This window comes from Mastacembelus armatus, chromosome 22, assembly GCF_900324485.2.
Source record: "Mastacembelus armatus chromosome 22, fMasArm1.2, whole genome shotgun sequence".
NCBI lineage: Eukaryota > Metazoa > Chordata > Actinopteri > Synbranchiformes > Mastacembelidae > Mastacembelus > Mastacembelus armatus.
Window position 1 is genome coordinate 1136430 of NC_046654.1, and position 11644 is coordinate 1148073.

The window sequence follows — 11644 nt, forward strand, 5'->3', positions numbered from 1 at the left end:
AAAATAGATTTTTGGTGCCGTGATATTCAGAGCAGCTCTTCGCACGCAGCTGCTCGTATGCTTATTCTCTGCTTCCAGGTCTCCCCTGAGATTATTAGTAAGAAAGACTCCCACTGTAAAGCAGAAGAGCAGGGAACCACTTGTTGTAGCTGTTGACACTCCAGCCATTTTAATGCAGCAAATATTTGTTAAATAACAAACAGAAACGATGCCGATTGACCGATGTTGTGTATATTCACCCCTGTGGCTCTTTATCGTGGGAATACAGAAGGAATTTGATCCAATATTTCATTTGGATAAATGAGCTTTGAGCATTAAACATACACATGTAGACTTAGCTAATGATAGGACTGGTGCAGACACATACACATCAGTGACTCACTGACACAGAAATGTTGTTTTAGATGCATTTGTTGTCTTTTAGTTCCTGATGTAAACAGGGGACACTGGATCTGCTGCAGCCACATATGAGTCCATTAAAAATTCATATATCACAGGCACTAAAGGTGGAAGCACAGTTGTTTTAATTAGCTTTTAAGATTACACTGAGCTCTATGCACAAACCTCAACATGCATCTTTATGTTTTCATCAAAATGTTCTGCCAGCTCTCCTCTCCGCTTCCAAACTGCAAACACGGACTCTGAAGACCACAACAGCACCAGGTTTCTGTCCTGTCAGCCGGTTAATTGTTTCACCTGGTTCTTTAGTGTAAGTCAGCTCTTAATTAGATTTGTCGAAGAAGAACTAGCAGCTGAGTGGTGGGGTCTTCAGCTGTTCTGTTGACGGGCGTGTTAATTATCTGTTAATCCAATTATGAACCTAATTAATTGGATGTAAATCAAATGAATAAGCCAGTAACACCACCTCTTTCACATTACTGTGGTCCAGGTCCTCGGGGAGGAGCTGGAAAAACAAACAACATGGAGCAAGGCAAAGGCGTTTTCCTGCTCCGGTCTCTGATCACACACAGCCTTTGTGATTCATGTTAGTGCTGATTTTTAACAATAATACCCCCCCCCCCCACGCACACACACACACACACACACAGTTTTATCAGGGTGTCCCTAATAAATTGGCACCTCAGGCAGTCTAATCTGCAGTAAATCCTCCTTTAAGAAGATGATAAAGTTCAGTTTGTTCATTCTGTTTCAGACACGTGTTGATCCAACTCTGATCTCTGTGCTGTCTGTGCTGTCTGTGCTGTCTGTTCTGTCTGTGCTGTCAGTGGACATGACATCAGTGTTTCACATAGAGCAGAGATGTAGAGATCAGTTCCAACAAACTGTTTCTGTGCATTTTCTTCCTCAGCCCCCGACTGGTCCTGAACAGTCGCTTCATTGTTCCACAGCTCGACAGCACATCTGCCATTGCAGGGTTCATACCTGTGACCTTTGGGCCGAACAACACACACGGCGTCCGGTGGGTTATAGACAAACAGCTTTTTGAAGTGGCTCATGTGCTTCGCTGTTCGTGCTTCACAAACAAACCTTAGAGGGCGCAGGTGTGTGCAGAGAGGCAGGAGCATCTGTTACTCTGCTGCAAACAGGCCTCTGCTTTGGTCTGTGACTCAACGTTGTGTTGGTTGGTTGGTTTTTGGTGCAGCTCCTGTTGCTGCTGCCTGAGTGGGCTTCACTCAGCTTTTAAAAACTGCACGAGGCTCAAATCTTTGTCCAAAGTAACGTGCTGCAGGGACCAGAAAAATAAAGCCCAGACAAAATTATCAAAGTTATGTTGCAAAACTACAAAGTCTTCAACTTGTGATGTTATAATTAAATTGAAACACTGTGAATTTTCTGCCCAAGTTGTCTAGAAAAGCCTTAATTACTTTGTTGATTTAAAAAATAGCATTTTTCAAGGGAGGACTGTGTAGTTTTAAAACTTTGAGAGCTCAAACTGTGGTTTTTATGTAGGTGGTTGCAGTTATATGACAAAGGGGGACGTGGGTACTGACATAAACACGTCACCAGACTGAGAAGCAACAAATAAAAGAAATACCAGCAGCTCAGAGGCCTGATGTGTCAGGTCTTAGATCTAATGGTCTGTGCAGACCTGCTCCCTCTCTAATGAGATCATTCATAAAGTGAGATCACTTTGGAAGCAGGTCACTGAGGTCACACCTGGAACAGAAGGTGCAGGTATTTTAGTGAATAGATGGTCTCCAGGTGTTCGCAGCGTCTCAAAGAAGCAGATGAAGCATCAGAGGAAATTAAATCCACAGGCCGATGAACATGAGACCTTTAGTTTGACTGGAGCAGTTGTTCAGTGACTTTTAATGTAAGTTGGGTTAATAAGCTAAAAAAGGTTTTAGGATCTTACATATTAGTGATAGAACATAATAGGAGTAATCTCTTCAGCTCAAACTCTCATTTGTCCGTCCAAGGAGAAACTGCTCATTAACTGAGTCTTAATGCTGAACTGCAGATCTCGGCGTTGATGTGACAGCTGCTCGGCCGAGCGGCTCCATCTCGTCTTCTCTCATCTCTCACTGCTCAGAGGAAGAGACGCTCGGCGGCGTCGCTCACAGTGGACGAGCACTTCACAGCGAACGAGGCTCCGTATGTGAGCGCTGGAAGTCGGGCGGACAGAAGGACGGAATAATTGGGTCAGCAGAAATTAGGCTCAATGTGAGGCTCGTCATGTGTAGCTGCCGAGTTTCCTTTAAAATCTCTGACTGGAGCCAAAGTCTTTACAGTGAAGGATCTCAGTGAATTACAGTTTATCTCAAGTATCACATGAAGCCTGGTTTCATCAGAGCTCCCTGATATTTACCTCCCAACACTGAGCTGGGATTTAGTTTGAATGTAGTCGGGTCAGTGTGAAAACTAAATATCGTCTGAGAGCAGAAGATTTAATGTCCTGATGTGCAGACATTATTTTACTGCAGTAAAGTCACTGGTGTGTAAGAACAAATTACTGTAGAACTGTTTATTTCACTGAACTGTGCAAAAACTGTAAAACAAGTCATCTAAAAGACTGATTTTAGAGGGTTTGGTAAGAAAGGTTAAAGGAGGTTAAAGACGGACTTCACTGATCTCCAGCCAGCCTCCTGTGTGCATGTTCTCCCTGTGCTTGTGTGGGTTTTCTCCAGGTCCTCTGGTTTCCTCCCACAGTCCAAAAACATGTATGTCAGGTTGATTGGTGACTCTAAATTGTCCATAGGAGTGAGTGTGAGTGTGTGAGGTTGTTTGTCTCTATGTGGCCCTGTGATGGACTGGGGACCTGTCCAGGGTGGACCCCTGCCTTTCACCCAGAGAGAGCTGGGATAGGCTCCAGCTGATCCACGTGACCCCGGTTAGGACTAAGGGGGTCTAGATGATGGATGGATGACCCTCACGTGTCCCATTTTTAGTTCAGCTGAAAATTGTTTTAACTTTAGTGGACAAATCAGCTTCATTCAGTCTCCTTTCACCACTGAATCTTTGTTTCTGCTGCCACAGTTTTAGGAGCTTCAGCTTAATGTGTCGTTGCTGTGTGAAGAAGTTTTCTGCAAAAGTACATCTTTAAATAATGTAAGCTGTTCCAGTTGTCAACTCTACAATCAGCTTTTTGAGGTTTTCTTCAGGAAATTTATTTATTATATGTTTTTTATTTTTTTAAATGTTCATATATTTGTAAGTAAAGTTGCACCGTTGTGAATATTTGCATGGACTTGCATGAGGCATTTGTAGGCAGTGGTGTTAATGAACTGAATGACAGAATATCCAGGGTGACACCAACAACATGTTCACAGATAAAGGAGGAAGTGCTGTTCTGATGCGTTCAGGTCGTTCACACGATAACAGGAACAGACTGCGTCTCGTCATTGATGTTAATGCACAGCGATGCTGAGTTAATGAAGGTTCATCATATTTGATCTGTCACATCAAGCGTCATCAGCTCAGTTTATAACCAAAGACAGTGGACTCTTTGTTCTATTCCAAAAGACACCAACACAAACCCACCGGTGGAAACTTTTCACTTACTTTCAATCAAACCAAACTGTACCTGTCAGAGCTAATTTGATTAAAAGTGTTGATCTTCCAGGTTTTGCCTCCAGGCAGCCGCAGAGCTCTGCACTGATTGACGGGGCATCTCCAGCTCCTCCACCTCTGGCTGAGCGCAGACTTTGCCTGGGTGGGCTCAGGAAGCTGTCAGCAGCAGGGGCTGGATGAGCAGGAAGCAGAGTGTAGATGGATGAAAGGACGGAGTTAAAAAACGGATGGTTGGGTAGATTATGGGTGGAAATCCAGGTGGGCGACTCCCCTCTCCCTCCACTCCATCTTTAAGTCAACGGGGATCGACTGAGCCGGCCTTCTACGGGGCACATTATCATTTTAACCAAGAATAACACTTTGCTAGTTGGCTGGCTGGCTGCCTGCTAGGGATTTCTGTCCTTCCCAATATAATTAGTGTGTAAAGGGAGCCAGGAGAGAGCCCGGCGCCAGATAGGCTGAATAATACAGGGGGTGGGGGGTACTGATGGATAATTTAACACCAATCTCCAGAAGGCAGCTACACTTCTACAGCACCTGAGTGCACTGAAGAGAGGATGTGACATGTGAATGTAAGACAGACTGACAGATTTCCATAATAATAAATCATCTTTTTTTCCATTTCCATAGAAAAAGATTTGATCTCAGATGATTAATGGGAAACGCTCGGTGGGGAGCGTCACAGAGAGAGAATAGTTATTCACACTGTTCATATGAAATGATAACTGTTATTTCTTCTGTTTCCCCTGCAGATTATTTTCCGTAAAATCAGTGATGTGAAGAAGGAGGAAGAGGAGCGGCAGCGAGCAAAGAACGAGGTGCAGATCACCATCCCACAGGACCATCCGGTCCGGAAGCTCTTCCAGAAGTTCAAGCAGCAGAAGGAGCTCCGCAACCAGGGAGCTGCAGCCGCCACGCAGCTGGACCTGGAGAAGAACCAGGTGGAGCAGCACCTGCACCCCAACAGCCTGCAGCTGGGCCACTCCAGCCTGCAGCACTCCCTGCCGCTCAGCCTGCAGCGGCCTCAGTCCTCCATGCAGAACGGGGCCCCGCCCAGCAGCAGCGTGCTGACTGTGTCTCAGGTCACGCCCATGCAGAGCTCGTTGGCGTACGGCCATCCTGGCGAGCCTCCCGCCAAGCAGAACAACTGTGACATCATGGAGCTGCAGCCCAGTTCTGCTGGAGGGGGGGCAGGGGAGCAGGCGGTCAGGCTCAAAGTCAGCGCCAGCCCTCCGCTGGGAAAGCCGGCCCCCAAGGCCAGCGGCTGGATGCGCCTGAAAAACAACATGGCCCCAGTGGAGGCCAAGAAGGACGGCCTCAACAACAACGTCAAGGCCGTTTCCGTGGAGATGCTCGCTCAGGAGGGTAAAGGTCAGGAAGCAGGGCGGAGTGGGGATGTAGAGGAAGGCGGAGTGTCCAGCAACAACCCCCTCCGCAAGACAGACTCCTGCGATAGCGGCATCACCAAAAGTGAGCTGCGGATCGACCGAGCGGGGGAGGCCCGGACCCCCGCCGCGGTCACCCCCCTCCTCCACAGCCCTCTCCCGGGCGGAGCGGGGTCCCCTCACTCTTTCTGCCCGATCCCGGAGCAGGCCCTGCAGGCCGCGCTGCAGGAGACGCGGCTGGAGCTCCGGGGGGACATCCAAACTCTGGGAGGCCGTCTGGGCGCCCTGGAGAGTCAGGTAGCCGAAATTATCAAGCTGCTGTCGGACAAGAGGCGGCCGTCCACGGGGGCGCCGTCCGCCTCCATCACACCCAAAACCAAAATACAGCGTCAGGACATATTCACTGTTTCCAGGCCTGTTTCTCCAGACTCAGAGAAGGATGAGGGGCTCTGAGGAGAGCCGCACCAGTGGCAGGGAGTCCCTGGAACTACAGCAATCAGATGCCTCAGTGTACTGCGATCACCATTATCACGTCCAGGCTTCTTTTGTGGGTATCCAGCTCTGACGGATCCAGTTATGCCCTGGTCTCAGTTCTCCAGAATGAAAACGGGCTTCTTTACCATTTGCACACTGACTTTTAGCTCCAGGTTCTGTCAGAGTCCACACTCCTCAGTGACCTGGACCAGTTTTTTGATTGTATATACCTCTCTATGCATGTCCAGCTGGATTCTGGCCTGCCAAAGAAACTACAACTGAACGTACTTGTTGCCTGTATATTATGCAGTTGACTGCATGCAAATGAAATTTAGAGACATTTTACTGAGCTGCACTGTATATACAAATATTTTTCATTGATAATTTACTATGTGGACATTCAGGGTTTGCATACTGGTAGCACTATAAACACTGAATATCAAAAAGGGTTTACTTGCAAACGCATCGTGCATGGATTATTTATAACTAGAGGAATTGAAAGGGATGGAGTTGTTTGTTTTTGCTTTGCCTGTGAGATGAAATAGTCTGATGTAATGAAGCAGCATCCCTTATCGCAGGGGCGGGAATTTTACATATTTTTTTATATCGGTTAATGATTTCGCTTCTTATAATAATTTCTATTTTTGATTACGGAGCTGACCTTGGCCTGGTTATGTTGTCTGGTAAAGCCCAGGTGGTTGTTTAGTTGGGATCGTCCTGGTGTCTATGCATCGTTCAGGTACGCCGCTAGAATATTCTGAATGTTTTACATTTGTTGTCATGTTGGTGAATGAAGGAAGTTTTTTTTTTTTTGGTTCCATTCCTCTGCATGAATCAGGGATGGCACAATGCACTCTGGGTAAAACTGGCATGACAAGAAGGCTTTAAGGAAATAACAGAGTTTAGTTAACACTTAGGAGTCCACTCAGCACAGTGACAAGTAATCACACACACACACACACATACACACACACACATACACACACACACACACACACACACACCAGTGTCACTGAGCTCCTCTAACAGCAGCAGCTTCACCGCCAAACACTCCAGTAATAATAAAAAAAAGAAAGACTTTACTTTTCTGATAACAGTTTTCTAAATCTGCATGTGGAGGAGTAGTTTTATGCTCCGGATATAGATACATATAGATACGCGTGAGCCGACACCTGCGCACACCTGCATGGTGCGATGGCGTCTCCTGATGTCAACCCCGACTACTTTTTTCACTGGAGAAGGAAAGTCGGGTGTTTTTTTTTTTTTTTGTTTTTGTCCGAAGCAGAGACGCCGTCCCTCCTCGTCCTGCTCACCCAACGACGCCCACATACATGTAACCACCGTGGAAACTTGTGTTCATCATCTGTTTGAAGTGAATGAGCTGATGGGAGGCACAGCCCTGAGCTCAGAGGTGGACTGGAGGTTCCAGGTCATGTAACCCACCTTCAGGTGGACGTGTTGACTTTATGTTAAACAGCAGGCTGGACTTGGAAACTGGGTTAACTGAGTTAAATCGTACTGAACAGAAAGTCAGTTTATTATTGGACCATATTTGTGATACCATCTCTTATAAAACACCAAACCAAACAGTCTAAGTCCAGGATTAAAGCACAAATAAGACTCATTGTGCCAGGAAAAAAAACAACAACAGTGAATATGACAACTAGTTCTAACCCCATGTAGTTCTAACCCCATGTAGTGCGTCAACATGGGAACAGCAAATTCTTCAGAACGTTCAGCTTCTCAGCAAAGTTTTCACACTTTAACGTGTCAAACGCTGAACTTTCTATGATCGGTCAGTAGGTTTTGGTCGTGTGTTTCCAGAATGTAACAGGTGTGATGGTTCAGTTCATACACTACATACGATACACTGTATGTGCATGAATTTAAAGAGACGATGGACAAATTGACTTAACTGCAGCTGAAGGCAGTGTGTGTATTTGTGTCGACAGCAGAACCTCCACGTTGTCACAGTTTTTGACAAACACGTGTTTTCCAGTTTGGCTGATTCCTGCTCAGATTCACTTTGTCTGCTGTCAGCACACCGGAGAGACATGGCCGTTTGTAACTAATCACAGTGAAGATGAGTTTAGACCTGAGGTTTCTGTCACTGCGAGCTCATCAGGTTTAACTGTGGAACGTTCTGTTTAATTTACTTTATATCGTTCATTTAAACGGGAGTTTCATCCTGTGCACGGGGGCCTGTTTTCTGTACCATCCTGTTTCCCAGTCCCTCCCTGGGAGTCACTGCTTCCCAGTGCAGCTCTCCTCCTCTCTGCTGTCGGCCGCTGAGCAGATCCCCTGCAGCAGCCAGGGTAAGTGCCTTGCTCAGAGACACCTCGGCAGCAGTTTCAGGCGACTTGGCCCCAAGGATTGTGCAGAAAGCAATTTACTGGTGGACGTCAGTGATGGCTACCACTCCCATCTGCTGTATCTTACAGTCATGATCAAATATAATGGAGAAATAGAAAACATTCGATTCTCTCACAGTCGTAAAGGAAGTTATTGTCCCATAATGTCAGGGGGCCAGTAATTTTCCCAAGTCTTACGATTTGCATTTGCCTGAAAAAAATTTACTAAATGCATTAATGAAAAATCAAATATGCAGGCAATTAAACCCGTAACCAGCCGTAACCTCAGAGGGGGTTTAAATTGTGGAGCATCATGTGCAGAACAGCCTGAGTCTGTCCAGTCAGAGCTCCTGTTATCACTGGATTTAAAACCAAATGCAATTCCAGTTAAAGCAACAATTATTCTTTCATATGTATCTAAGAGGTTTTCACTTAGGGGTTAATAAGGTTATATACAGTGTCTAAATATAGTTTGATAGTTAAACAGTAAGAGTCTGAACATACATACATCTCTAATCACGTTTAGTCTTTTCCCTCGGACTTTGCCTTTAGCAGGAGCTCTGATTAGAGACTAGTTCTGGGTAGGACTTGCTTTAAAAATCTATCATTTTAGATTTGCAATACAGCGATTCTAATTTTCCAATATCCCAGTGGAGGAAAACGCTCCCTCAGCAGAGTGTGGTGCAGCACAGCGGCCTCGTCCGCGTCGGCTCTGACAGTTTTCCTGTCGGCTCAAACTTTTGCAGCCTGTCAGGTTGTGTTAGGAAACACAGGCAGCAGAGAGCTCATCCTTTTCTTTATTAATTTGACAAGGGAATGAAGGGCGACTCGTCCTGTGATCTGAGCCCTGCACACACACACACACACACACACACACACACACACACTCACTCACACTCAACTTGAATGTACAAAAGCCAGTGTCCCCTTTTCCTCTTCAGCCTTTCCACTGGAGCGCTGATGTGTTTTTTCTTTACATTTGAGGAAGAACTTTCTACTCTGAGTCTTTCTTTCTCTGTCTCTTCTTCTCTATCCCACCTCTCTTTGAAAAACACCTCCTCTCTCTCTTTGTGCATCTCATTGTTTCTCCTCTGGGGCCTCCCTGCCTCCTCTCCCTGCTCCACCCTAACCCCTCTGATCCTCTCCTTGAGCTCCACCACGCTGTGCTCAGCATGCCGATGATGTACAGTCTGTCTGCGTCGTGCCGACTGGCTGACACCGTGAATCCACGTCTCCGGGGACGGGGCGGGCGCGGGGGGCCCAGGGGCCTCATTTATTAAAACGATCCTTTGGCTTGATTCGATTCCGCGTATTACATTGGAGATGACACTAAAAGAAATGGAAGTCATTTCCTGCGTAGAGATAGAATTTTTTATTGTTTCACTCACACCTGCAGAATTTTCTCACCGGGATTAATTTTTCATCAATGTCAGCTTTAGCTCTGAGTCGCTCGTAAAACTCTGGAAGATTTTAATAAACGGGGCCTTTTAGGAAAAGCTTTTCTCCTTATTTCTATGAATGTTATCCGTTTCTACGGTTTGGTTCAAGCAGTGGTATGGATCAACACTGAAAGCCCTCACTGGCCCATGTGTCGTTTTACAGGTGCACACCCAAACTGTAAACTGTAGTGTTGGCTAATAAAGAGACGTCTGGGATACTCTCTGGGGGTCTTGTCTGCCTCTGTCTGTCTCTCTGTTTTTAGAAACAGCTTCCTCTGCACTCAGTTTCCAAAAGGGGCATTAAGAAATCAATCGCCCGTGCTGATCTGCTCTGGCACCGAGCTGGAGGTGAAACGACACGAGGCCGTTTCTCTGCCTCTCTTCACCTCCACCTGTCCTGGTGGCCGAGGTTTTTCCTGAACATGATGTTGGAACTGTATTAATTCACATGACAGTGTGTTTTGTTTTTTTTTTTTTTTTTTTTAGTCCTGTACTTAGAAACAAATCTATGAGCCTTAGAGTTGAAAATATATGTTTTATTACACTGAATGTAATCTGCAGCCAGTGGCTTTTTAGATTTTACTCCTCATCATGTTTCAGATCTCAGAGTTAGCAGTCTGACTTTAAACATCTCAGAGGGCTGAAGGCCCAAACAGGTGGAAAAAAAATCCCCCAAACTGATTTATCTCGTCAAACGTGTGAAAGTGTTGAGGCCTGAGCCCTGAAGCTCCAAACCACTGGACGATATCTGCAGTGACTGTGTGGAGCAGATACTTTCACTTACCTACTACTTCTGTATTTTTAAAAAAACATTAGGGAAGAGCAGACTGTTTTTCTAGCTATGTAGAGAAATGATGAGGCAGGGAACAATATCAGATGACTGATTGTAGAACTGAAAGAACCAATAATTAAATAAACCAGAGCAGATCAAAAAGAGTTTTTGTGCTTTGGAAACTTGAATATAATTTCCAACACTGGTCGAAACAGACGTCTGCAGCAATTTAAAGTCAGAGCACAGACACAGCTGAAAGTGGAGAGTTGACTTTATTCTGGTTTCTGAACTTTAACAGTTGACTTTTCTCTGCAGGTCCCACTTCTTATTAAACTAACTGCTCCGTCAGATGGCACATAGAGGATTTGGAAACCTCAAATCTTGTACTTTTCATCCTGTCGTGCAGCTTAACCTTTGTAGACACCTTTGGTAATATTCACTGTTCTCCTTCCTCTCGGGGTTTTCATTTCTCCTTCACTCGTACTTTTTCTATTTCCTTCTGCCTTTGTGACCAGAATTTCTATTCCGAGCTCCTGGCTGCTGCTTTCTAATATGAAATAGTCTTTAGTCCCAGTTTAACTTTGACAGGTTAGAGGTGTTTACACTGTGAGTGTTGGAGTCTTTCTGCTGTTTCAGCATTTGAAATAGGTTGGTGCCAGTTTTCTGAGGTACCAGCCAGTCTTTGCATCCATTAATCTGTCAGACTAATCTAATCGGGCGTTTCTCTGACAGAAGGGACCGTTTGTGGCGTCAAAGGCCCTGGATCTCTGCGGCCAATTACCGACGGACAGCAGAATTATCACGGTTAGTTTCCCGTGGATGGTGAGGGCTGACGGCGAGCCGCAGGAAGCACAGAGGAGAAATTAGCCTGTCAAGACTCCAGCCGGCCCACCTGCAGCTCCGCCTGGACACACGAAGCCTCCACTGTCTCCAAACGTTAAAGCTGAGCCTCATTTTGGTGCCAAGATGAAACACATGCTTATCCCCATTATCTTCTCTTCACTGCCCCTGAAAGTAGAGAGGAGGAGACACAGTCTTTTACCCAAACTGACACCCGTCAGCCTGGGATCTGCCTGCAGGTTCTCCTGGAAAATAGATTTAATTGCTGCTGGTGAGAAGGGAAAGTGTGAAAGGCTTATTTCTCCCACAATTCACAGCTGAAGTCTCTGCAGTTTGAAGCTCATTTACTGCAGAATTGTTTTTTTTTTAGTGTCAATCATGATGTGGGTGTTTTATAAACTATTTTAGTTT

General features: G+C 45.7%; 1 protein-coding gene across 1 annotated transcript in view; it reads left to right on the forward strand.

The window, feature by feature from the left end:
• Positions 1-8520, forward strand: part of kcnh5b (potassium voltage-gated channel, subfamily H (eag-related), member 5b) — an 85686-nt gene extending 77166 nt beyond the window's left edge. The window contains exon 13 of the mRNA XM_026310144.1: positions 4725-8520. Coding sequence (XP_026165929.1) covers positions 4725-5810 — 1086 coding nt within the window. The 3' untranslated portion in view covers positions 5811-8520. The remainder of the gene's footprint in view (positions 1-4724) is intronic.
• The last annotated feature ends 3124 nt before the right edge of the window (positions 8521-11644 follow it).